The 25,726-nt window shown below is 41.0% G+C and overlaps 2 protein-coding genes across 2 annotated transcripts in view; one reads left to right on the top strand and one right to left on the bottom strand.

The window, feature by feature from the left end:
- Window positions 1-1,305: 1,305 nt before the first annotated feature.
- mkks (MKKS centrosomal shuttling protein) lies at window positions 1,306-4,056 on the bottom strand. Its single transcript, XM_068328284.1, has 4 exons — window positions 2,716-4,056; window positions 2,295-2,476; window positions 1,825-1,935; window positions 1,306-1,734 (listed from the first exon to the last, which is right to left on the bottom strand). The coding sequence occupies exons 1-4, from the start codon at window positions 3,698-3,700 to the stop codon at window positions 1,306-1,308; spliced, it is 1,707 nt and encodes a 568-aa protein (XP_068184385.1). The 5' UTR covers window positions 3,701-4,056.
- A 6,620-nt stretch (window positions 4,057-10,676) lies between these two features.
- slx4ip (SLX4 interacting protein) overlaps window positions 10,677-25,726 on the top strand; it is a 33,286-nt gene continuing 18,236 nt past the window's right edge. Inside the window, exons 1-3 of the mRNA XM_068328285.1 lie at window positions 10,677-10,706; window positions 14,327-14,416; window positions 14,733-14,859. Coding sequence (XP_068184386.1) covers window positions 10,701-10,706; window positions 14,327-14,416; window positions 14,733-14,859 — 223 coding nt within the window. The 5' untranslated portion in view covers window positions 10,677-10,700. The remainder of the gene's footprint in view (window positions 10,707-14,326; window positions 14,417-14,732; window positions 14,860-25,726) is intronic.

Genomic DNA, 25,726 nt, shown 5'->3' with positions numbered 1-25,726 from the left:
ATTACATCAGACAGGGTCCGTTCTAAAAAAGGAAATCATGGAAATATAGATGATACCCTTGAGTTTTTCCAGTTAGAGGTTGCTATAGCAGATCATCTTCCCCCACTACTCTCCATCTCTTCTCTCTTCCTTCCTCGCACCAACACTTTCATGTCCTTCCTCACTGCATCGATGAACTTTTTCACTCTCTTCCTCCTCACCTCTTGCCTGGCAGCTTCATTCACAGCATTCTTTTCCGTACATTGATATCATCTCTACTACATACAGTACATGTCCTAACCATCTCAACCATGCCTCTTTCATGTTCTCCCCAACTGTCCATGAGATGTCCCTCTAATGTTCTCAATCTTAATCCTGTCCATTCTAGTCTCTCAGTGAAAACCTCAACATCCTCAGCTTCCTGTCCATCATTTCTAAACCATTCAACTGATCTGGTCTCGCTGCTTTCCTGTAGACCTTAACTTTAAACTAGCTTGGACAGTCACATCTGACACTCTTCTCCACACAATCCACCCTGCCTGTTCTTTCTTCTTCACGTCTTTCACATCCTCCACTGCTTTGAATGGTTGACCTCCAATACTTTAAACATATCTCTACCTCTGTTCCCTGCATCCTCCTTCTCATTCACACGCGTGCTGTTTTACACCTGCTTATTTTCATTGCTATCCACAAGCCTCCACTTCTCAAGCTTTTCCTCAATCAAGGTTCCTACTCTCATTAGAGATGACTATATCATCTGCAAACATCACAGTCTGTGGAAACTGCCTCCAGACTTCATCTGTCAGCCTGTCTATCAACAATGCAAACTATGAAGGTCTCAGAGCTGATCCTTGGTGTCCTCCCACCTTTTGTCTTTGTTAGACTTCCATCATACAGTATGTGTCCTGAACCACATCAACATCAGTCAGCCTTGAGTTTTACTCATGCATGTACTATACTTCATTTATTAGAAGCCAATCATATGCTTTCTCCAAATCCAGACACACTGCTGATTTGTTTTCAATCATGCAATTTGTATTCAGATCAAGTAAAGGTTCTTTAAAGGAAGAGATTAATATTTCTGTTTGTAAATTAATTGTCATATGGTGGGCAACTACGATAATGAGTCAATTATTGATGAAAGACGTAAATAACAAGACAGTCACACGATGGAAGCAACACAACCCCCCTGACTGATATCATAGATTACCACTGAAGGCAGAGTCTAGTGTCTGAACTGAATAGTACTAGTCAAATAAGAGGAACATTTATTCATAATTTTAATCCACATACATCAGAGTTCCACACTGGATAAAATGTATCTGCTTAGTTCACATCTCGTATTATATACTGCACATCCAGTGCAAGATTAGCAGTTTCTACAGCAACTTCCATTGCATTGACTTTAGCTGTGAAGGAGTCAAGCACCCATGGCTGCAGAGAAGCGTCTCTGGACAGTGGTGCAGGGCAGAAAGGTGGGTATTTAGTGTTTAAATATGTCCACTTCTTATTCGGGCAACTTTTCACCAGTCCACAGCCACAGAGGCTCAAGCTGTCCCCCATGTGTTCTTTCATAACATCTGCAGTGAAAGCCCAGTGGTGGGCGTGAGTCAGGTCGATTAAGGAAGTACCACCATCGTGCTCCAGTGCGGCGGCAACAGAGTCCAACGAGCAGCAGAATCCCTCCACAGCAATGAAGTACTCTGTCTGTGAGCACCGCAGAAACGATACCGTCTCTGTGACGTCTTTCATGCTCTAGAAATATGTCATAACCAGGACATGCTTTAATGTGAATATAGCAGAAATGAGAACATGATCACATTTAGAATAAACACTGGATCTCACCTGGTGTCTGATATAAGCAGCTAGGTGGGACTCAGTACATCCTCCTCCGTATAAGGCAGAGGGCTCCCTCAGGGAGAGCCTCAACACATGTTCAGCCTTCTCGCACACCACCTTTAAGGGACATGCAGAACGAAGCTCAGGGGTCAGCTCACCTGTCATTCCCAGCTTATGTGTGTGAAAGCCATTTTTACAGCAGGATTGAAATAGCTTTAGATGAATATCTTATTCATAAATTCTGTGCATGGAAAACAGGTCCACAATCATATCAAATAGACAAACACAACCAGGCAAACTTGTTTGGTCCCTCAGACCCACTTTGAAATCCATAGAATCAGTTGGCATTACTGAAAACTACTTACCTGGAATAGACGGTATAACGTTCTGCATCATAATCATATTACAGCTTACTGGAACCAAGTGAAACTCCAAATACATCGTGTACATCCCCAGCATGTCTCATTTAATTTTACCTTCAGCTCACTTAACATTGTCTCGTTCCTGTGGCAGAGGACCAGCGTACAGATGGCAGAATTCCCAAGAGGCTGCAAATGCAGCATTTTCTTGGATCCAAACTGATGAATACTGAGATCCTTCAACTTCCCATAGGCACTGGCGGCGACTGTCACGTGCAAAGTGGCCACGGGTTGTGTACCTATTTGTTAAAGCCAACAAAAATGAGAGTGGTGTTCAGACTTGGCACCAAGTGACACATATAAGTTATACCTGCCTAGAATGTATACATACTTGCAGTTTTACATCTAAAAGAATTCAAAAACTACAAAAAGTGTTCGCATTTAACTTAATCACCCTGCTGTTGCTAAGGGCTGAGCTACACATTAGTAATCCGAAATACTAAATCCTCATAAGGGTCTGAGACGTTTGGAGACCTACCTGTCACCTGTGTAAGTGGCTCCATGAGAGTGACCCCCAGTCTCTCTATCACTATTATACCGTGACCTCTCAGGTACTGCTGTAGGACAGGGTGTATGACCTTCTGGCACGCAAAGAGCTTCACCCCATCTTTAATCGCCTGTTTTCCAAGCTCAAGGAGCTGATCCAGGATCTGCAAATCTGTGTCCACACCTTGATGTACCTCAATCACCCCATCTCCTAGTTCAGAGAGATCTCCAGCAAGAGATGCACTGTACAGTATCACACGCAGAGGATTTGAATTTAAGTTCTCAAGTTTACTTTGGTCAAGCCCATCGGGAACATCCACCAGTAAACCTGGAAACACTGCAGAGTTGAGCACTGAGTGGCCTTCAACAGAGACGGTCACCACACGGCCCAGTGTGACTACACCAGTGGGGTTACTGGGAATGGTCAACAAAAAGGCTTCCACAGCCAACCTGCTGACGTGAAGCGCCTCTGGCTCCGTCAGCACACACGCTGGTTTACTGGAGATCACCCCGAGAGCCAATCGGATGGAGCTGTGGCTGCTGCAGAAGTCCAGCTTCACTTTACAACCGCAGTCATCCCGCTGGAGGTACGTGGTGCACAGACCCAGCAGGTGTCTGTTCACCCCGACAACCACGTGTCCCCGGAGACCAGACAGCTGCGCCTGCTCGATGAGGGACAAACAAAGAACTCCAGAAAATAGACCACAGTCCCCGAAACGAGAAACGTGATTGAGTATGGATGTTTTGATCAGATTGATCAGCGGCTCTGAGGAGGAGATAGCTGAGAGGAGGACGGAGGATGTGGAGGTGGTGACGACGTGACCCCCGATGTTGTTATGGACGTGTTTAAGTCTCCCCGTCCGACCGAAGCACGACCTCAGGAGCTGCCGGAGCAAATGGAGCTTGTCACGTACAGCGCTTTGCTCCAGCGGTTTATCCGAACAAAGGGCAGGAGACTTCTTGGCGAGTCGAGACATCTCTCAGGCGACCAGTCACACCACCGGCTCAACGACGTGACGGTCGTTTCACTGAAGACGTCATAGCGTTAAGTTGTGACCTCACGTCTGTGTGACGACGGTGAGGCGATGTATAACCGACTGTACTGTCATTAAATCTACGCAGACGGGAATATTTGGTAAAACCACCACTCTGCTCCATGTACGCACTTTTCTTATTGCTACTCGACAATGAGGCTTAAAGCTTTGCCTGACCAGAAAGACAAAATAAATCTGAATGTACACCTTATCACGCTGTACAAAATCCATAATTTTGATTTTATACCGTCTATTACAAAAGTATAGATATAATACGAACGTGTAATGTCAATTTCAATGTCATTAAGGTGGAGGTTTTCAACAGGCAGCTCGTTTCTATGGTAACGATAACGCCTTTGGGTCCTACTGGAGTCGATACACAGTCGCATAGTTTCGACACTCTTTTTAAACAGTGTTGTTGTGGATCCAAATAATCATGATAATACTCAGTGACGCCACCATCATCAGTACAAACTGACTGAAAGTGGCGGTGCCTCCTTAATCAGGGTTTTTATTTTATTTATTTATGGACGTTTGACTTCAGACTACAAACAGGATGTGACGTCATTAAAGGCGACCTTCTCTTCAAATTCAAAATTGTTGGCGTTCTGTCATCGATTGTTGATTTTAACGCACATAAACAATCTTCTGTTGATCAAATTACACCTTCAGGTAGCAAATTGTTGACGGCATCTTAACATAAATTCCGTCACGCTGTGTCTTCGCAGTAAATTTTCGACTCATGAGCCAAACTTTCAAGGTACAGTAAATGCCACCGATAAGAGGATTATTGTAACTCTTATTTAATACAAAATGTGAATGTAATACTGTACATCCAATTATTTGACGACTTAAACGTTTTTGGTTTAATTAAACAACTTGTAAATATGTAATATTAATTTAGTCTTATTTGGTTTTCCCAACCAGAATCAAACGCATAGCACGTAATGTTACCTGGAACATTAAAATAGCTCTTATTAACGTGTGTTAACTAATATTGTTTATACCATCATCACATGTTTCCGTTGGGGTTGGAATAAACAAATGGGTATTATAACAAATTTAAAAGATAATTATCACAATAAGGTCTTTATAAAGTTGATTAACTATGAGGACTGTTGTCGACCCGTATACGTGCAGCTAGTGTGATGTTTTTTATACAATGGTACTCTAAGCTCTTTAGGTATCGGTTACATGCTTTCTATTATGCTTGTATGGAGAGTGTTGCTTGAGGCCCCTTTATGTAATCAGTGCCCTGTTCTTTTAGGTGAAACTAGCTGACTGCTGTATTTACTCCAATGGCTCCTCACAAATTTGTTATTAAGGTGAGTTAAAATGAAACATAAATTAAACACCTCTGTGGTCTAAAAAACATGCGCTTTAGGTGAATTGGCCATTCAAAATTGTCTGTAGTATGTGAGTGTGAGAGTGCATGGATGTCTGACTCTGTGTGGCTCTGCGGTACACTGGCGTCCTGCCCGGAGTGTCCCCCGCCTCACGCCCTAAGCCAGCTGGGATAGGCTCCAGCTCCCCGTGACCCGCGACAGCGGACAAAGCGGTCAGGAAAGCACAAAACTAGATGGATGGATGTTATCCTGTTCTATTAGATCAAGGGTGTCACAGGAGCCGGATGTAACTTACAAATGTAACTACTCCTTAATGTTAAATAATAAAATAATTTGCTACTTATTCAAGTTACAAACATTACAGTTACACAGAAAAAAACATGTTTGTTTCTCTGTTACAACATAGATCCTTTTAATATGTCAGGTAATGAAACCCATAGAACTCCATAAATCAAGTAAATAAAGAAAAATAACATCAAAAACAAGTTAGGACATTAACTTTGTTCAAAACTTTTTGTCATTGCTAAAATAGGCTGAATTACTACATTAAAGGAAATGTAGTTTTGATCAGAGCACACTTTTGACCTATTTCTTTTCAGACATTCTGAACTTTTATGCTCTAGCAGGCCGCATAAAATTGTGTGGCGGGGCACATTTGGCCTCCGGGCCTTGAGTTTGACACATGTGCATTAGATGGTGATGGCATTTGTATATGTCCAGAACTATTAAATCTTATTATGGGCTATTGTAATCTTTCTCAAACCTGGAAAACATGTGATGCAGAAATACAATGTGCTTGTTTTTATTTACACTATGTATTAATAATTTGTTTAAACTTCCTGTTTTGTATTTGTGTCCTTCTCAGCACCAAATTCTTTGTCCACTAGGGGGAAGTATAGACACACGTTTGACCTGCATTCTGCCACATCATGACGTTGTTATTTCTCCATTAGAAGACATTTTTTTCAGAATTTCTGGGCGCCTTTTTCAAATATAAACTGTCTGCCACTCCTTTTGCTAATTGGCACAGGCATGCAGAACAGAGGAAGCTCATTGTATTTTAAAGCCAGGCTGTTCATCCTCAGTCTGATGCTCTGTCGGGAATAATGCACATCAGATGTTTTTGTTAAGTGCAGGAAAAGCCACTGATTTCGCTTTTGTTGATGTTTCATTTATTGAGAGTTTAAGACTAGGGCCACAGATTTGTACTGATCTCTCACATCCTCCATAATGCCATGTGTGTCTAGTTGACCAGATATTGCTTTCACTCCCTTTATTCATTTCATATGCATGCTGGCATACATACTGATCCACCAACGCACGTAGTCAGTTGTGGGAGAGTAATACCCTGGAGGTTCATGGACGGCTCCTTCCCACTGGGCACATAATGATATTATTGAGATACTCTGCCTGAGAAAATGCACCCAGCCTCTACCATGCTTAACCAGCTAACCACAAACATGTTAGAAGGAATCAGTCCAAAACATTATCCCATTCTTGCAAAACAAACACCAATAACACTGTGTTTTTTTAATGAATAAATTCTCAGTGTATTTAAGAGCAGAAATGCTGATTTAAACAAAATGCAGAGATTGTTGAAGAAATTATGAGTTATGCTCTTGGATTCACTGTGCTATGTTGACTAGACTGTTCATCAATGTGTTTTATGAGTCTTTCTCCTATTTTCAAAGCAGCTCCCTGACTGGTCTGTGGAACTGCCGGAGGTGCTGGAATTGACATTCTTACAGTGGTATGAAAAAGTTTGGGCACCCCTGATTATTTTCAAGATTTCCCTTTATAAATCATTGGTTGTTCGGATCAGCAATTTTAGTTAAAAACATCATATAGCAGACAAACACAGTGATGTTTGAGAAGTGAAATGAAGTTCATAGGATTAACAGAAAGTGTGCAATAATTAATTAAACAAAAGTAGGCAGGTGCATAAATTTGGGCACCCTTGTTGTTTTATTAATTTGAATAACTTTAGCACTAATTATTGGAACTCAAAGTTTGTTTGGTAAGCTCATTGACCCTTGACCTCCATACAAAGGTGAAACCAATCATGAGAAAGGGTATTTCAGGTTGCCAGTTGCAAATTGTTCTCCTTTATGCATCTTCTCTGAAGAATGGCAACACGTGAGCCTAAAAAAAACTCTCAAATGACCTGAAAACAAATATTGTTCAACATAATGGTTCAGGGGAAGGATACAAAAAGCAAGCTCAGAGATTTAAGCTGTCAGTTTCCACTGTAAGGAAAATAGTGAGGAAATGGAAGACCACAGGCACCTTTGTAGTTAAGGCCCAGAGTGGCAGGCCAAGAAAAATGACTGATAAGCTGAGGCGAAGGTTAGTGGGAACGGTCAAATTCAACCCACAGATCAGGTCCAAAGACCTACAATATGATGTTGCCGCAGATGGTGTCACTGTGCATCGTTCAACTATTCAATGCACTTTGCACAAGGAGAGTATGGGAGAGTAATGCGGTGGAAGCCTTTTCTACGCACATGCCACAAACAGAGTTGCTTGAGGTATGCTAAAGCACTTTTGGACAAGCCAGACTCATTTTGAAATAAGGTGCTCTAGACTGATGAATGTAAAATTAAGTTATTTGGACATAACAAGGGGCGGTACGCATGGCGGAAGAACAACACAGCATTCCAAGACAAATACTTGCCACCCACAGTAAAATTTGGTTGCGGTTCCATAATGCTTTGGGGCTGTGTGTCCAGTGCAGGTACTGGCAATCTTGTTAAAGTTGAAGGTCAGGTGGATTTCAGTCAGTATCAGCAGATTCTTGCGAACAATGTTCAATAATCAGTGACAAAGTTGCACCGGGGCTGGATACTTCAACACGACAACGACCCTACTAGAGCATTCATGCAGAGGAACAACTACAACGTTCTGGACTGGCCATGTCAGTCCCCAGACCTGAATATTATTGAAAATCTATGGTGGGATTTATAGCGAACTGTCCATGCTCGTAAACCATCAAACCTGACTGAACTGCAGATGTTTTGTAAAGAAAAATGGGCAAAAATACCTTCAACCAGAATCCAGACCCTCATTGGAAGCTATAGGAAGCATTTAGAGGCTGTTATTTCTGCAAAAGGAGGATCTACTAAATATTGATGTAATTTTTCTGTTGTGCCCAAATTTATGCACCTGCCTAATTTTTAAGTAATTATTGCACACTTTCTGTTAATCCTATAAACTTCATTTCACTTCTCAAACATCACTGTGTTTGTCTGCTATATGATGCATTTAACTGAAATTGTTAATCCGAACAACCAATGATTTGTTAAGGAAAATCTTGAAAATGATCAGTGGTGCCCAAACTTTTTCATACCACTGTAAATAGGCTTAGACCAGTGGTTCTTAACCTTGTTGGAGGCACCGAACTCTGCCGGTTTCATATGCTCAGTCACTGAACCCTTCTTTAGTAAAAAAAATATTATTTTTTTCAAATTTAAGACATAAGTATATGTTTTACTGGTGTATTTTATGAATTGTGCATAAATGTCACCTTTTTCAAAGAACAAACCAAAGACAGTGCATGAACTCCTATGAAATGACCTACCTGTGTGACTTCTGCTGTTGTTATTGAGAGACCAGTTCAGATATGCGTGGCTTCACCTTGGCAAGTCGTACTCTTATGTCATTTTCACAGCAAAGTCTGTTTCTTTTGTTTACCATGCAGCTTAAGGAAGTGTTCTTTTATTTTTGCCAGTGCGAGACTAGAGTTGCTCAACTTGACATTGCAAATCATGCAGAACACTGACTCCCATCACGTTCTGTTATACAGTACATGTAAATTCACATTGTACATATTCGTCAGACCACTTTCTTTTTTTGCTCAACATAGTTACTATGTATTAAATATTAAGAAAGCAATCAGATGATGTACAATCATGACAGGCATAAATCGACTACTGAGTGCGCAAAATCCCATGTAGCACAGGTAGGCAAATCGATGTAGCATGATCGCCTGCAGCCAGTGATGGCTAAGGGGGGGGTGTCATCACGAATTGACTCGATGTGTCAAAAGTACACAGTGATTCGTGTATGTTCTGCAAAAACACCCGACACATTGTGTCGGGTGTTTTGTCTTGACCTCCGTCTCTGCCGAACCCCTGAGACCGACTCACCGAACCCCTAGGGTCCGATCGAACCCAGGTTAAGAACCACTGGCTTAGACTACAGAATGACCTGCCACTTGTCAGACCTCCCGAAAAGGGCCTTTAGAGTAAAACACTGATCCACTGAAGCACTTATTGTCTGCCAGGACATTACTGATGCAGAGCTCTGCAATCTGTCTTCTATTAGCAATATACTGTACATAGGCTGCCGACTTTTAGTAGTCTATAGTAGGTTGAGGCAGAATTTTTAAAATAAAGGACAGACATCACAGAATAGTTTAATGTCACATGTTTATGTGCTGCTTAGTGTCGTCATTCAGTAGATGAGCTCATATCAGACCACACATGCCTACAAAACCACTGCTGTCTCATTAGAAACATTTGGACACGTCCCAAGTGGGGGAATCTGTCATAACAGAAGGTGACAAGGTAAAACAAAAAAAACCTCTCTCATCTCGGCACCGCCACACATTGCTAAAAAGAATTCACTGCTAACAAGGCCAAAGGCTTCCAGGGCTGCTATTTCTCTCTAGCTACCAATTTCTCAAGGATGTGAGCTCGAGTTTTGTTTGCTGTGTGTTACCTGGAGATATTCCTGTCTGTTCTTGCTACTGGAATTCCACTCTTGGGTTGTGTCCCTTTTTATCATCAAATAAAGGGAACTCAGGTGTGCTAACATTCACTTGAATGAAGGGAGCTTTTCACACAAAACATGTCTGTATAAATAACTTTCACCTTAATAATAATAATCACAACTCAAGCTTCACTGCTTGGTAGCTGTCAGTTAAAAAAAAAAAAGAAAAATGAAAAAAGGGGAAACCCAGGTGACTCAGAACTGAAAGAACTGGGAATGAGGCAAATAAAGTCTGAGAGCAAGGTTGTCACACCCACAGATCTAAAGAGCTCCCCAGGGCTCTTTGTAGACTTGCAGAAAGAAAGAGAGAAAAAAGTCAGAAAAAGACAAAGAGTGGGAGAGATGCAAGTTTTATTGAGTGAGACTGCATCTGCTGCCCCTTCTCTCCCAGTGTAAACATCTGTGGCTGGTTAGTGTTAGCCTCTGAGCTAAGTGCAGTCCGAGAAGGTCTGGTTCTTATACGGTGCGATAGCAATGGCAAAGGGCAGCAAGGTGGGGAGGCCGCTTAAAGAGTTTGGGCCCAGTGCCCAACTTGGAGCAGCACAGGCGGGAGGATGGAGAGTTGGGTTTGGGGTAGAGATAAGGGAAGGTAGAGACTGTTTTGGGAACTGAGAGTGATATAGACCAGAACCTGAAGACTAAAAAGAGAAAGGAGTCGTTGGATTTGAGTAAGGATTTGTTTATTTCCAGATATAATATGTGAAGGAATTTTTTTCATGTTGTCTTTGAACTATGTGGACAGCCTCAATTTCAAAAGTGTCCCCTAGTTTTAATCTCTGTTAACCCTTATTTTGCAGATTGTGTGTATCAGATTGGCTTTGAGGAGGATGAAGGTAAAGAAACTGATTGTAGCCTAAAGAAAGACTCAGTCCTATTTGTTTACTGTTTTACAGCACAAAAAATTGCGCATTAATGGATTTGGTATGAAATAGTGCTCCTTGCTGCCCCTCTTTCCTCCTTCAGCCTCTGTTCATAATGCTATAAAATGTGTGCAAGAGAGAACAAAGACATGCTGCCCCAGTTTGGTATGTATCAAAAGAGTAACTTCCTGTAGAACTTGGCACGTTATCAAAACTTTCTTTAAGCTTAGACTATTGCTTGAAATGCATCAAAGCAAAGAACATGCAGTAGGATAGCCTTTAATCTGACACATAAATAAGCCAGGTTTATTATTGTTGTTATGACTATATACTGTATATACATTATATACATATGTGTACATAATATATATATATATATATGTGTGTGTGTGTATGTGTGTGTGTGTATATATATATATATATATATATATATATATATATATATATATATATACACACACACACATGTGCGTGTGTGTGTGTGTGTGTGTGTGTGTGTGGTTCTTGTGGTCAGCATTACTACCTCTAAAAAGTAGTTGGCTACATGCAGTGATGTTGCTAAAGAGGGGCCATGGTTGAGCTTTGAGGGGATACTAGGAGGTCATAGTTCATAGTAGAGTTCAGCTTAGAGAGTCATAGGTCACTCTTTGTGCTTGGAGTTGACAAATTTAGACCACATGATGTAATTGTGGTCCCAGTATTTTTGCAAAGTTAGATTCAGCCTCATTTTATGTTCTTATCTGCCACACGCAACACGAACATCTTCGGTTAAAGCTCCGATAGCTGCAAAGAAAGGCACTTGTGAAGGAAATTTATGGTTGCGTGAAAATGCGAGCTTTGCTAAGCAAGTTAATTGTTTTCCCATTAGCATGATTGCATTAGCTTACATTCCTGACAAAATTCCCCCATTCCCTGTTTCTGAGAAGCTCAGGGAATCACATGCTGTTTTTGTGGGGCAGGCCATTGTTTATCATTACATTTTCAGTTCTAGTTGAGTCTTGTCTCTCTGATAAAAGGAAGTTTGTGTAAGGCTTGCTTGATGTCTGGCTTTTGGCCCAAAACAGACTCAATCAGAAGCTCAGAAAACCACTTCAGCGGATTCAGCCTGCTGTGTTTCTCTGTAAGGACCAAGCGACTCCCTATGCTGCTGCTTTCCCTCTAGGATATTGATTAACCAAATTAACCTTGTGTTGCACTTTAGAACATTAGCTTGGGTAATTTTTAGCCATGTACCTTGGAAGAGCCTTTTAGTGGTCTTGTGATTTAGATGCATGCACAACATAGACTGTCAGAAAAATCTCTCACGAACAGAGATTGCTGTGTAGGTGAATTAACATTTTGCTAATTGTCATTACATTATGAGTTTCACGTGATTCACTGCAATGTCTTATACAGTAGATAACTAACGTAGTTACACAGGTCTTATAGTATCTGTAAAACAACTCTCAGCTCACAGAATCAGAGGCTTAAAGCAGGAGACCAAAATCCATCCAGCATGTGTCAAGTCCAACCTCATGAAACCACTGATGGCTCATCTCGCTGGTACGTGTGTTTGATTGACAAGGCCTGACCTGCCGGTGCAAGGCTTTCCCACACACTGGTAATTGTTAGAGGCAGTCAGCTGAGGCCACCAGTCAACCATGGAGTGCTCTGAGACAAAGGTTAGAGGATGGAGAGAACACTGATCTATAGGGATGAGTTGATACTGACAGGCAATGTGGACACATTTTACACATGAGGGGGTTGCATATAAGGGGGGTTCTGTTCTGGTCCATGGCACTCTTGTCTTTGTAAAGACTTGTTTTTGTGCGACAGCTTTTTCTAAAATATTTTTCTCTAAAATATGCGTGGGGATAATAGTTATATGCTCTATTATTTCAGACTTGTTTTCTCCCTCCTTTTCCCATGCATTTCCGAATTGGATGAGTCAAAGGACTGCATATGAACACAGTGACTTTGTAAGAGGTGTATGACATTAATATCTCATTAGGGGTAGTAACACTGATGCTGAGATAAACTCAAGTACAAGTCAGGACACATTGCAGTTGTAGGTCTTGACATGTTCCTAAAAAAAAACAGTGAAGCGTTGACTGAACATGACTGAAACATTCACCAACATAATCAGTCCAGAGAATTCATGCATGGGCTCTGCAGACATACCATAAATGTTTTTGACAGCGTTTGTGAACCCTTTTTATTTTTGTTTACTATACTACAAAAATTCATGGAATATGCCTCCACATCTGTGTAATGCATCCTCAGTGGACTCAAGAAACACAGCTACTCCTATAGTAAGCCTAATGAAGCAAAGTCATTCCTGTGATTATTTGCAGATACAATAAGAATGTCAAGTTTTCTCATGAGAAAATATTAATATTTGCTAGATTTTTTTTTCTCAGGCAGTATTTTATAATTTGGCCAAGGCTCCATGTCCATTGTTAATTGTTGTAACCATGAAGGGCACATCCTCAGTTTTCTTTGATGGCACTATTTGGTTGCATCACTTGTTGAGGAGGACACAACTGGAGAGATTTTGTGTTCCAAAAGTGTTAAAAACTAGGATATAAATAACAAAAGCCTTTCCTTCCATTCCCCACTAATTGATTCTGTTGCATTATCCTGAGTGATGTAGAAAGAAGATCTCCATGTCTGGACTGTAAAGGTTAGTCATGCTGTCTGTGATGCCTGAGCCCAGGGGATGAGTCTTTGTGAAAACAAAGCCTTTAGTGTGCGTAAGAATTTCCAGTCTCTAAACAAATCATCCATTCTGCATGTAAAGGCTCTTGTCCAGCTCTGCACTGTGAGCCTAAAGTCTGTGCATGCTTTTGTCTTCGTACCCCACTCCAGTTAAATGATTTCTACAGCATTATCATTCCAGGTTTAAGGGTAGTACCCCTTGCTCTACTTTGTTTTGTGGGTGGTCTCAGTCAATCCATTACATCCTTGTCCAGGGAGAGGCGAAGTTCACACTGGACCCACATCCATTTGCTCTCCACAGCTGGCAGCTTTTGGACCCATGTGTAAACCATAATCAGGCTAGCCTGAGAAAGATGTAACGGCAACTTAACCAGCCACGGCATTTCTGGCCTCGCTGTCCTCCCTGTCCCTTGTAGCTTATTGTCATTGACACCATGATGCTGTGCTTCAGGAATCTGCAGCCCTCTGCATAGCTTTCTACAGAACTCAGAAGTCCAAAAACATATCGTACTAAAGGATAGATCTCTGGAGTTTTACCAACCAGGAGTCTTACACAAGTCCTCTTTCACTATAGATGGTTCATTGTTAGACCTCTCTGTATAGCCTGTGTGCCCTAAGACAGAGATTCCATTGCAAAGCTTTTATAACAAACGAAAGATTTTTATGCTGAGGTAGGTGAAATTATATGAGACAGAAGATATACTTTTTTGAAAGATTGATGAAGACAGACAGAGAAACAGGAGGGAAGCAACTGCTGAGAGAGGTCTGTGGTAATGTTGTAGGATATAGGGGGTGGTTTGTCTGGCTGTCAATCACCCGCACTCATATTTTCTTTGTTGTCTATAACCTCAATGCCCCACGGCAACCTGTGGCCGTCCTCTGTCTTTGTGTTACAGTGTGGGAACTTTGCTGTGTTGGTGGATCTACACGTCCTACCCCTGGGCAGCAAAGAGGATAGCAGCTGGTTTACTGCAGACCACATCGAGGTACAGACAGAGGGAGAAGGGCATGAGTGTGAACAAGCGTGCGTGAATAAATGGCTTCTGCAGGGGGCTTTTTTCAAACAACAGTGGCAGAGTAGAATCTGAAATGACTTTGAGTCTTCTGCCTATTCTTTTTAGAGCTTTTTATTGTTGCAAAGCTATTCTCATCACTCCACCTAGTCATTTGTGGTGTTGCCTTACTGGTCTTTCACATGAGACTTCTACTGTCCTATTTGAATCTCTTCTTCACCAAAATCCATACTCTGTCTCTGCAGTGTGACAACATGTTGCAGCGCTGAAATATCTTTGTCTTTCGCAGGACGTAACAGCTCTTGTTCGTGATTGCTTGGACCAGAGGGTTAAGCAATACACAGAGTCCCTACACAATAAGAGACAGTTCAAACAGAAGAAGGAGCAGGTGCCAGGTTCGGCATTTTTTGTGAAAGGTAAATAATGGTGCAATGAAAGTAATATTTTACTCATTTATTCAAGTAATGTACAGTAACTAATTAGGAATTTAACACAACTGCAATTTGAGTTGTCCTGTTTAATGCAACTTTATTCCATTACCACAATCACAGGGGGAAACATTGTACTTTCTATTCCACTGCATTTGTCTGCCAGCATTACTTGCTTGCTAACTTTTGGTTGCAGCTTTTCAATTCTTCTCTTGTTTGGTAAAAAAAGATTTAACTTTTAGATTTACTGCAGATTTTTTATTAGAAACTAAACATTTAAGTGCTTTTTTTAGTTGAGAAAATGGTCCCTTGTCACAAAGTTCTAAAAAACAAGAATTCATGACTTTCTAGGAATGTAGTTGAACAATAGCTAGTCATAGATTACATCTTCACTAGTTTCTCACCTTTATGGGATCACTTCCAGTTTCATATGCATTCCTTAGGGGTGTTAAATGAGGACAATTATCTTTTGAACCACGAGCCTGACAAATATAAAGGTGTTTAAAGGGGTTTGACTGTAATGGTCAGCCATATTTCAAATAGGATAGCATAACACTATAAATTTATAATGTATAGCATAGATTAAACTTCATAATAGTATACTATATAACATACTTAATATAAGCTGAACCCTGAATATTAACAGTATTATGAAGCAGCATATACATTCATACGGAAGTAATACGTATCAGGAAACATATTTTCTTTAACTGAAGCAAAGGATCTCAGTACGTTCATCACTGAAGTGATGCTTCATCTTGTAACTCACATTTGCTGCACTATGCAAATAGCTGAGTTGGGTATTATGATACTCGTGCAGTGCCTGCTCGTAACATGCACGTTTGGAATGGGCTTAGCCTCTGGTGTTCCTGATGGCAGTTTTCTCAACAACAAGGGATCCAAAGTACTTAGTACATATTATTCAACAAAAATGTTAATTAGCAGAGGCTTTGTTAAATAGAGGAGTGTTGTTTAGATACAGGTAACCTAACCGTCTGTATGTGGCTCTGGGCACAATGAGAGTTATTTTCTTTAGTTTAATTATGGATTAAGTCTGTTTTTTTTTCTTTCAGGCAATTGATGTTTTCAAATGTATCTATCATTTATGTGTGTGTTATTAATACTATTGCATTAGAATGTTAATATTGGTTTTGTTTTACTAATTCGTTAAAATAGACAAAATGTAAACAATTATTTTTACAAAGTCAGTTCATCGTCTAATTTAATACATCTGCTGTATTTTGACATGAATAGCAATACCTTTTAGACCACTATGTTAGATGCCTTGCAATAAAGATACTGTAACTCAAATACATGGATTCAAGGATTAGTCTGACAGAATCGGGTTTTTATTTATGTATTTAACTCCAAACTGACAGTAGGCTGGTTATGGAATGGATTTAGTGTGTCTAAAATGCATCAGAAAAGTCATCAAACAGTTTAGTGGCAGCTGTTCCACATCAGCGAGTGTTTATTCCTCATTGTCTTGTCCATTGCTGAGTTCAGTCAAGCCCTGAAGGCCCCCCTCTGCTGCTGTTGACTTGATTATTCTAAGATTATTATTTGTGAATGTGTTGGAGATTCAAATAGCTTCTTAAGATCTGTAGTGTACAGACAGGCAGAGTTTATATGCTTGATATGTGAATAACATAGCTTTATGATGTATTATTATGCACAACATTTTGTCTTCTTCCTTACTCGCTATCGCATTTGGAGCATCAGTTTAAATTGTTTTTTGTTCCATTGGAGTTATGTTTATTTTTTTTGATCTCATTGTTGCTCATTCTTCTTGAATAGAGTCATCTTTGTCTCCTATTTCTTTTTATTAGGTGTGTCTCCCATCAGCTCTTGAAAAAGTACAATGGTTTACTTTGGCTGTATTTATCCACTTGGATAGCAGTCCAGAGACGTGGCTCTGTGTGTGTGTGTGTGTGTGTGTGTGTGTGTGTGTGTGTGTGTGTGTGTGTGTGTGTGTGTGTGTGTGTGTGTGGAGATGGGCCACTGAACTCAGAGGAGGATGAGAATGAAGTCACTGTCTAAAAGTATTTCATGGCTACCTTTTACACAGTGTGGGAGGATAGACAACAGAACTAGTTTGGACATGGTTGCTCTCCTACGCCCAGGGTGTGAACTGAAGGCAGGAGCTGATAGTAGTTTTTATATGGTGTTACTGTGTTTATTTTGGCACTATATGTAACAGGGTAATTAAAATAGCAACTATTTGTTTCCCTATGTGGGTGTGTGTTATGTTTGGCATGACACTGTATCTGTGCTTATAATTAAATACTGTAGTTGATTAACATCAAAACAGTTGCTCTGACATCAGTGCACATTCCGTGCAATCATGTGTACAGACACCAATAAATTGTTCTTTGTAAATAAGCCAATTCAATATATCTTTATCTATCCAATCATCAGCCACCCACCCACACTGAAGACTTTGTTGCCTCGTACCCTGAGCTTCAAAGGAGCTCCTAAATGAATGTTGCCATGCAGACAGGTTTGTCACAGGTAGCAGTTAAAGTGGTCTCACTCAGCAGGGCGGGCACGATTGTGGGAGTGGGATTACAGGGCAGTCAGATCCATAAAGTTTCTCCTGTGGCTGCAGTTCTGTCTCTCACGCTACACTCTCCTCCTTTTAAGTTTTTGCCTGCACCTCTTGTCCTGCATTAGACAGATGGTGTTCAACTGTTGTCATATTCTTGACGGTAATGTGGTCCTTCTAAACAAGCATACACACTGCGTACACACATAAGTGATAGAGCCAGTGAGAATGAGAGGGAGGCGTTTGGGATGGAGCCTTGTCTTGAACTAGGTGTGAAGAGGCCGGCGGTGTAACATTACTGAAAAGCCTGTCTCATATTGCCCATGACAGACTGTGGAGAGACAGACATCTCTAATGATGGAGATCATGGATTGAGGCTCCACAAACACTTGAATTCACCCATTTGCTCCGCTGTGTGTGCAAAAGAACTACCAGTATTTCAGCAGTGGACAAGCATGTAAAAATGATTCATCTCCTTGTAGCTTTGCCAAAAGTAATGTAATCATTGTAACTTGACTCCATGCTATATTGTATTTTCCCTTCTCAGAACACGAAAAGGTGTATTGCATAAAGGTGGCCCTACACAGTTCATGTTCTTTATTTCTACTTAAGGTCTTATACGTGTGTAACCATGTTCGTTGTCCTGTGTGAGGGACTGACTCTGAGCAATACGCGGGCAGGCAGGTGCCATAAAAAAGGGAGGACAGACTATGGGCTTAGAGACTGAAACCCAATAAACCCCTGGGCGGGTATTAAGTATTAAGGTTGTCTGCTCTGCAGGCAGGTCAAACGCTAACTTGCTAATCTTCACAGGACTTTCAAACTACCTGTAATGAAGACTGGACTTTTTTTGTTGTTAGCATTTGGTAAAGCAAAAGAATAATGATTTGAGAACAACAATGAGGTGGAGAGCATGGAGGAAAACATACATGAGCTGGAAAACATGCATGTTACTGCCCATGGAGAAAGGTGTCAAGTGGGGGTAGCCCCAGTTTGGTGGCTAAGAATATGCAGTGTTGTGATATGTACGGGTTTTGAAAGGGAGGGGAGTTGTGAGTCTTGTATGAGTTGGCATTTGAGCTGGTGCCAGTGTGAAATCGTAGGGCTTCCGCCAACAGACAGCAGTAAGAGCAGAATAAACGCCTCAGCTGTTGGCACTTCAAATGAGCCATCAACAGCTTTTAACATTCCAACGTCCTTCCCTGCTAATGTTTGCTTCAAAGATATCGTGATGGGTTATTATATTTGTGTATGAATGTTCCAGTCGATGTATATGCGTTTGTGTGGTACCCCGTCAACATGAGGCTCTTAACCCAAGATCTCTGCTAACACGAATCCAAGTCATTTATTTCTATCTCAGCTGCAGAGGCCAATCTCCAACTGTCCACCAACAGGCCTCCTAATGTTTTTGCCCAGGCTACACAAGACATCATGATTAGCTCATAGTGATGTGATTTATTTGTTTTTAGAGAGATGAAGAGAGGGAACTTTTCCCACCAAACATCTTGGCTCTGGAAAAGCAGAGTGGACATGCTAGACATTAGAAGCCCCAGGAAGTAGAGCTTGGGAGAGGCTTCTTGCATTCTCTCTGGTAGACTGTGTTGAACACGCCCACATTTCTCAGAATAATTGTGCATTGAAAATTAGGGGATAAAGGGTTCCCGGCGCTTTGAGGAATACTTTCTTGCCATTTGATATGATATTTGAGTAAAAGGGTCGGTGGTTATGCTCTGTGTCAGCGGGAGACTCATAGTTGTCTGCATGAGGATGCCATTATTTTACAGAAAACAAGCCTAGCAAGTAAATGTCTTTTTATTTTAGACATAGCTCTTCTTTATTATACAAAATGCAATACAAAATACCCAATAGATTTTTGCCGACATTACTGATACACATTTCGCCTTGGATTACATTATATTTACTCAGCCTACTGATTGTGTGCTGTCCTGATTTGGATTTTCGTTTTCTCGTGTTGTTTTCCTCAAGGGGATGCTGGTGTTGTACTCCATAATGTTGTATATTTTTGTTTGTATATGGAGAGTGTAAACCGAGAAGGCCAATTTTACACGGATTTAGTTAACATGCCATTTCAAACTGGCAAAGTACATTACCAGATGTCTTACGCCTACTAGTGGTATTAGTACAGACACTCTGATCTCTCTGTGTGAGGCAGACCTCCGGTTTGGTTTTAGGAGTCTTGCCACTAGTCAGAGCAGTAGAAGGAGCCCTGGCAAAGTGGTACCTAGAGATCATTTTTGCCCATGGCAGAGCTGGTTCCTTCTTCCTCTCCCTGCACAGGTGCCAGGGCTTAGGAGGAAGGAACACCTGCCACCCTGTTTCCCCATGACCACGGCAGGCTGGAGAGGCATTTTCCCAGGCTCCCCAGATGAATGGTCACTAATAGCCGTGGGAGAGGGCTTTGCGAGTGCTGCACAGTGTACCACTGACTCCTCTTGGCAGCCCTATGAAGGGGGCTTAAGGAAGCCTGGCTACATCCATTGCAGGAAAAGCACAAGTGTCTCGGCATAGCTTTACTGTTGGAGAATGTGTTTTTGAATGACCATCTCCCTCTCAAAGAAGAATGCAGGGGATGTATAAAGGAGATGGTTAACTTTGCACTGCCCTGTCATACTCTTTACTCTATTTGGCTACTCTCTCTTTACAGCTCTCGATTCAACCACCATCTTAAACAAACAAAACAAACAAACAACAAACAAACAAAAATAATATTTCTCAGCTGTAACTTTCAGTTTGTAAAATGCAGGCACAAAAAAAATGTGGATTTTAGTTGATTGTTCAGAGGGAACATGACAAACATGAGAAACATGACACTCTTTGTTCCTTAGACAGATGACAACACTTTAATGAAAACAGACAATTTTTATAGTGACAAGCTGTTGTAAATGTGCATCTCGGTGCCACCACAGCAGCACAGTGAGTTGTTGCTGTGCAGCGACTGGTCTGTAAATAGAGAGGCATTCCTGTGGCTGAGTTACCTGCCCCACTCTGTCTTACAGGGTGTGAGGCAGCCTAGGATTAAGGCATAGGGGAAACAGAGACCTGTGACAGGAACAAAGGAATTCCAAGACCCAGGCTGGAAATAGATCCCGATCGGTGTAGCCACTCCAACCAGCCTGCCCACTTGCCCTCCCTCCCCTGGCCCCTGCTGGGCAACCCCCTTCCCCTTGTTGCTTTGTGGTGTTGCTGTGGCTCTTTAAATCTTTTCTGAAAGCCCCTGGCCTTACTCAGCAGCAACACATCGGGCAGTCTGACTCCACTCTTAACCCCCCTCTATTATTGCACACATATACGCACTTTTCTCTCTTGCTCGATCTCCCTCTTTCTTAGGACACAGCCCCTGCCATGGTTATTACACCGCAACCTTTTCCCATATAATTAGGGCCTGAGCATGGATCACATTCATGTGACTGTTCCCCTTTACCACAATCTGGTCTGGGAGATGCCACACACACTCTCTTTCTCATTCAGTCTTCAGCCTGAGCAGAATATCTTGTAGGAATTGCTGAAATGTTTCACAGGATGTCACCGATGTTCTCTGCTCTTTTCTTTACTTTATAAGAAGTCAGTGTGGGTCATATGCTCATGTGGGATTTATGCTTTTTTGTAGTCAAGGGCAGCCAACGGTAGAGTAACAACAACAACACGGTTTCAATATTTAGAAAAAAAGATTTTAAGATGAAAATCAGAACTTTGGTCATTTTAATACAGCAAGATGTTCTTTTCAACATAGGTATAATTCATTTTGATGATGAGGCCAGTTACCAAGGAGTCACAGTCAGCAACGCCTAGAAAGAATAACTATGAGTGTCACGGTTCATCTCTTTGAATTTATAAACTCAGGCTAGCAGTCTTGCAGAGAAGCTGGCAAGTAAAGAAAGCTTGCTTTTAATGGAGACCTTGATTTTAGTTTTCAACGGCCAATGCATGCATAGCTGAAGTCCACAAACTGCTCTGCACAACATTAATCAAAATGAACTTAATGCAAAACAAACCATTTGAATCGTCCTCATTCTGAATGTTTTTTTAATATAAACAGTGGCAGGGCTTTGAATGATTTGTGGCCTTATGGGCTAATTAAGGTAAATTCCTAATTAAATATGACATTTTGAATTGTGACTGCATTTCTCTCATCAGATTTCATTTCCTAAACCTAGACCCCCCCCGCCCCCTCTACAATTGTTCTGTGTTCCAATATGCTCCCCACCACTTTAGTCACATGCTGCATTATGGGTTGGCCTGAGCTACCATGCTGCGGCGTATTTTGTAACTGCAATGAAGGGGTCACCCAAATGTTAAATTGAACACTCATGTGCAAATATTGTTTCAGGTGGACGTTGTGCAGGATGATAAGGCACAGTGCTCGGCTACGATCTAGGTACAGTTACACACAGAGTGTGATGTCCTTCCAGGAAAGCCCCCACTTACACATGGGTAACTTCCTCGCGTCTCTCTTGCTTCGGAGACCCCACTCCTCTTTCGCTCTTTGCCCCCCAACTCTCCACTCACACTTGAAGCCTGAGGGAGGGGGTCCACTTCAAAGCAGAGATGTCAAAAGAGCTGGCTTCTCCAACTCTGGTGTCTGACTGTCATGCTGATTCAACTCCTGTTCATAAAGGCTCCATAGAATTTGCTGTTCTCTTATTAGAGTTGGTCATGATTTGGATTTTAACAACTCTGATTACGATCCAGATTTCTGCTTAACACTTCCAATTCTTGACAGTTGTGGATTTGTTTTCTTTGAGCCACAGGGTGAAAACAGGTCACATTCTGTTTTACAGATGAAAAATGTATTCAGAAACAACTAATGGCTTAAACAAGCCATTCTGTATAAAAATATATCATTCATTATGCATGACCTCTTAGTAGATTTGTGTCATGTCTTTGGATCACTGCCACTACTAGTGTTAACAATCTGTAAGCGTTCATCCACAGATTACATACAGTATTTCAGTAATATTTGCATTTCACCCAGTTTATAGCATTACGGCAAGTTATAACTTGTTGGCTGTCTTGCTGTTGACAATGAAACACATTTAACTTAATTTTCACATACCTGATAGTGATGAGGGGCAGCAGACTGTTGGCAAAGGAGGAGGAAGAGCCTGAGACAGGCAAGGGATGCCAGTGCAACACAACAAACATACTGCACTCACTTATTTATATACCTTGTAGGCAAAGGTGTTCAGTCATGTTAATTGTGCATCCTTGCACAAAATATATTTGGTAGATGTGCTGTTTTGTGCTGATCTGGCACAATTCAGAGCCAAATAAAGCCACCATTTGAGTGCTGCTTGCTAAGCTCCATGATGGAGTTCAGTTCCAAGAATCCATCCAACCTGTGAGAGAGAAATTGAAAGCCACCACCATGGAAACTGAAACTGAACTTAAGTGTGAGGGAAATTTATTTAGGAACTCATAAGCAGGATCTCAATTAAAATTTCTTGATGATTCTGTTTTGGAACCAGTTCTAAGCTGAATTGATGCCAAAATCTAACCTGGAAAGGAAATTGGATGACTAAAATGGAAAGCTAATTTTTTTCCCTACTGTGAAATGAGCCTGAATTCTTAAAGTGATATCCTGGGTTTTTGTTGGAAATGCCTTAGTTCTAATTATTTCTGTTTTTATGTTAGTCCAGCTTTGGACTATGTTGAATACAAGGAGGCAATGCCACTAGTTATTTGTCATTTTCCCTTCTAGCTCCTGGTGGTGTTGCCATGATGATGCTTTCCTGTCTAAAGTATCATCACATCAACTATCATAAAATAATCTTTTAAGAAAGCCTTAAGTATAGAGATGAATAAAAGTCTGTGTTATTATTTATTTTTGTAATTTGCTCTTATTATGGCAAATAGTTTCTTTTTTACTTTTGTTACTTTAAAGAAAACAGATCTACCTTTGTAGAAAGCAGACAGTAATCAGACATTTGTAATTTCATTGAAGAACACAAAAAGTACTGTAGCATTCTTCCTACAGCCCTAAACCCACTGTTGTCAGCCTGACGCACTGCCAGGATCTATGAAGAACTTCAGCACAGACTCTGTATCAGAGGAGAAATTCTTCTGGATTCCTGTGGGAATAGAACATGTTGCCAGGAATGTGAATGGTGAGAAGACGTAGGCATGTTTTCTATGCTGTTTTAATGATCTCCTCAGGATATGACTGAACTTAATGAAGTCTCTTCCATGGGGGCTTACCTTTGACCCTGGTCTGAATGCGTCTTACCCCTGTCTGTTCCATTTTACAGTCTTAGTCACTCTGGATGCCTTTCAGTTTGTTGACTTTTCTTTCCTCTCATTGTTTTCCCAGGAAGCGGTGAAAGCTGCAGGGATGTGTATGTGTGTGTCTATGTGTTGAATGTGCACTATCCTATCCTTGGCACCAGCCCTGTGGAGTCCTTTTTTCCCCCTGCATGTTACAAGATGATAGAGGACTCTCCAAACGAATGGCAATGATGTTATCTACCACAAATCTGAAAACATGAAGGCATACTAGCGTGATGACTGTATGATTTGAATTGTCATAGTATTGTGAATTTGTTTCCAACATATATAAGATAGATAACTTTCTCATGAAGAAAATACAAATGAAATTCTTTTAAGTCTCTACTCTACTCTGCAGATTTGGGTATTGCACCATTGAAGGTCACATTTTCCTCAAAACAGGGCGCTCATTCCTTGAGGCGGCACGACAAACTGTTTGGGAGAGAGAAACATGACTGTAAGCTTAGCACGAAAGTACCTGGGCACTGGGCCAAGAGCAACTCTACGCTGTGGAGAACATTATAAAGTTGGAGCAACAGCTGATGTCTCAGGCTGTGGCTTTGCAATGGTTCCCAACTCTGTGTCCAGACGTCCTCTGTCAAACTTGTCCTGGGAATTGGCAAGCTCAACCCACCAGGGAAAGCAACAAGAATAGTTTTAGAGCTAGACATGAGGCTAAAGAGTCGAACTAACTAAATCAAAATGTTTGAAAACATAGAAAGTCATGATTGTACAAAGAAATATGCACACTTCCTCGTCCCTCCTGAACCCAGAATGGGTAGTGAAAACAGAGATACAGATCTGTATTCCTATTTGGGTAGACATCCAAAATGGGTGATAGATTATCACTGCTTTGCTATTTAAAGAATAACAACATATCGGAATTTCTTCACAAAAAAGAAAACTGCTATTTCTAACAAGAAACATACCATATAGAGTATTACTGCAGTTTTCATTGTATAAACGAGAGTTGTGCAGATATGGGTCCAACACTGAGTCAATTGTGATTCCTGTACTTTAAATGCAGATATTTTTCTGGTTATTTGTATTTCATTTTATTTTGATGATCTTATGGTGTGTAGATGGTGACTTTTAGAAACAACGTTCTTAGACTGTTGTTCTTTTGCTCATAGACACCTGCCACCAGCAAACCTCTTTACCTGTAGGATGCTCGAGTCAGGTGTTCTTTTCATTGCACTTTTGTAGTTCCTATTTCAGCTTTTTAGATGTGAATTGTTGGGGGGGGGGGGAATCAGCATATACAGTATTTACAAAAATTAGTACAGTTTGTGAAACACAATGTAAGATGTATTGTCTTTTTGTGCTTTATCTTTGTGTACTGCTTTCAGATTCACATTCTGCTCGATTAATTAATTAATGTTCCACAGAGAGCTTTTTTAGAATTGGGGTTATAGTTCTGTTATTCATCTATAGTATTTACACATACATGTAATGTCAACATGTTCCTCTTGGTTCAACAGGATGCCCACCCTCATAGAGTGAAGCCTGTAGGAATGTTATGTTGTCAGTGGCCATATTAACCCTCTGACCTCAATTGAACTTACACTTAAACATATGCCCAAAATCCCCCAAAACAACCAAAAACTGATGAGTGCAACAGCCTAGAAGCGCACCACGAGGGAAGTCGCTGCTGATGTCTGTGATTGATCCCCTTCAGGCAGTCAATAAAACACTTTTGTAGGCTTGTTTGTTTTCACTTGCGTTATGAATGAAAGTCCTGCAAAGATTACTGTGGATGTTAACATTTATCATTTAAAACTGCTGTATTTATAATTACCCAGCTCCATGTTTGACAATACAGGATGTAAAATGATTCTTCTAAATGGCTATTTTTCATTCAAGAGGACTCTCTGTTCTCTTGCAGCAAGAAAGAAACTCCCAGCCCTACTAGTTGTATACCCCTGAAGCTAGGCAGTTATGTGCAGGGGTAGTCTCTGGGTAAATGACTACAGTTAAAGTAATTACTGACCTAAAAATTGATCGGAAATATTCCTGATAAATCACTCT

The sequence above is a fragment of the Antennarius striatus genome, chromosome 11 (genome assembly GCF_040054535.1).
Source record: "Antennarius striatus isolate MH-2024 chromosome 11, ASM4005453v1, whole genome shotgun sequence".
Taxonomy (NCBI): Eukaryota; Metazoa; Chordata; class Actinopteri; order Lophiiformes; family Antennariidae; genus Antennarius; species Antennarius striatus.
Note: the sequence above shows the minus strand (reverse complement) of the source record. Positions and strands in the feature narration are given on the sequence as shown.

Coding starts and splice junctions, on each gene's coding strand:
- mkks (XM_068328284.1), bottom strand. CDS start 3,700: ATGTCTCGACTCGCCAAGAAGTCTCCTGCCCTTTGTTCGGATAAACCG. Junction 2,477..2,715: donor GCCACTTACACAGGTGACAG/GTAGGTCTCCAA, acceptor TTTAACAAATAG/GTACACAACCCGTGGCCACT. Junction 1,735..1,824: donor CTGCTTATATCAGACACCAG/GTGAGATCCAGT, acceptor ACATATTTCTAG/AGCATGAAAGACGTCACAGA.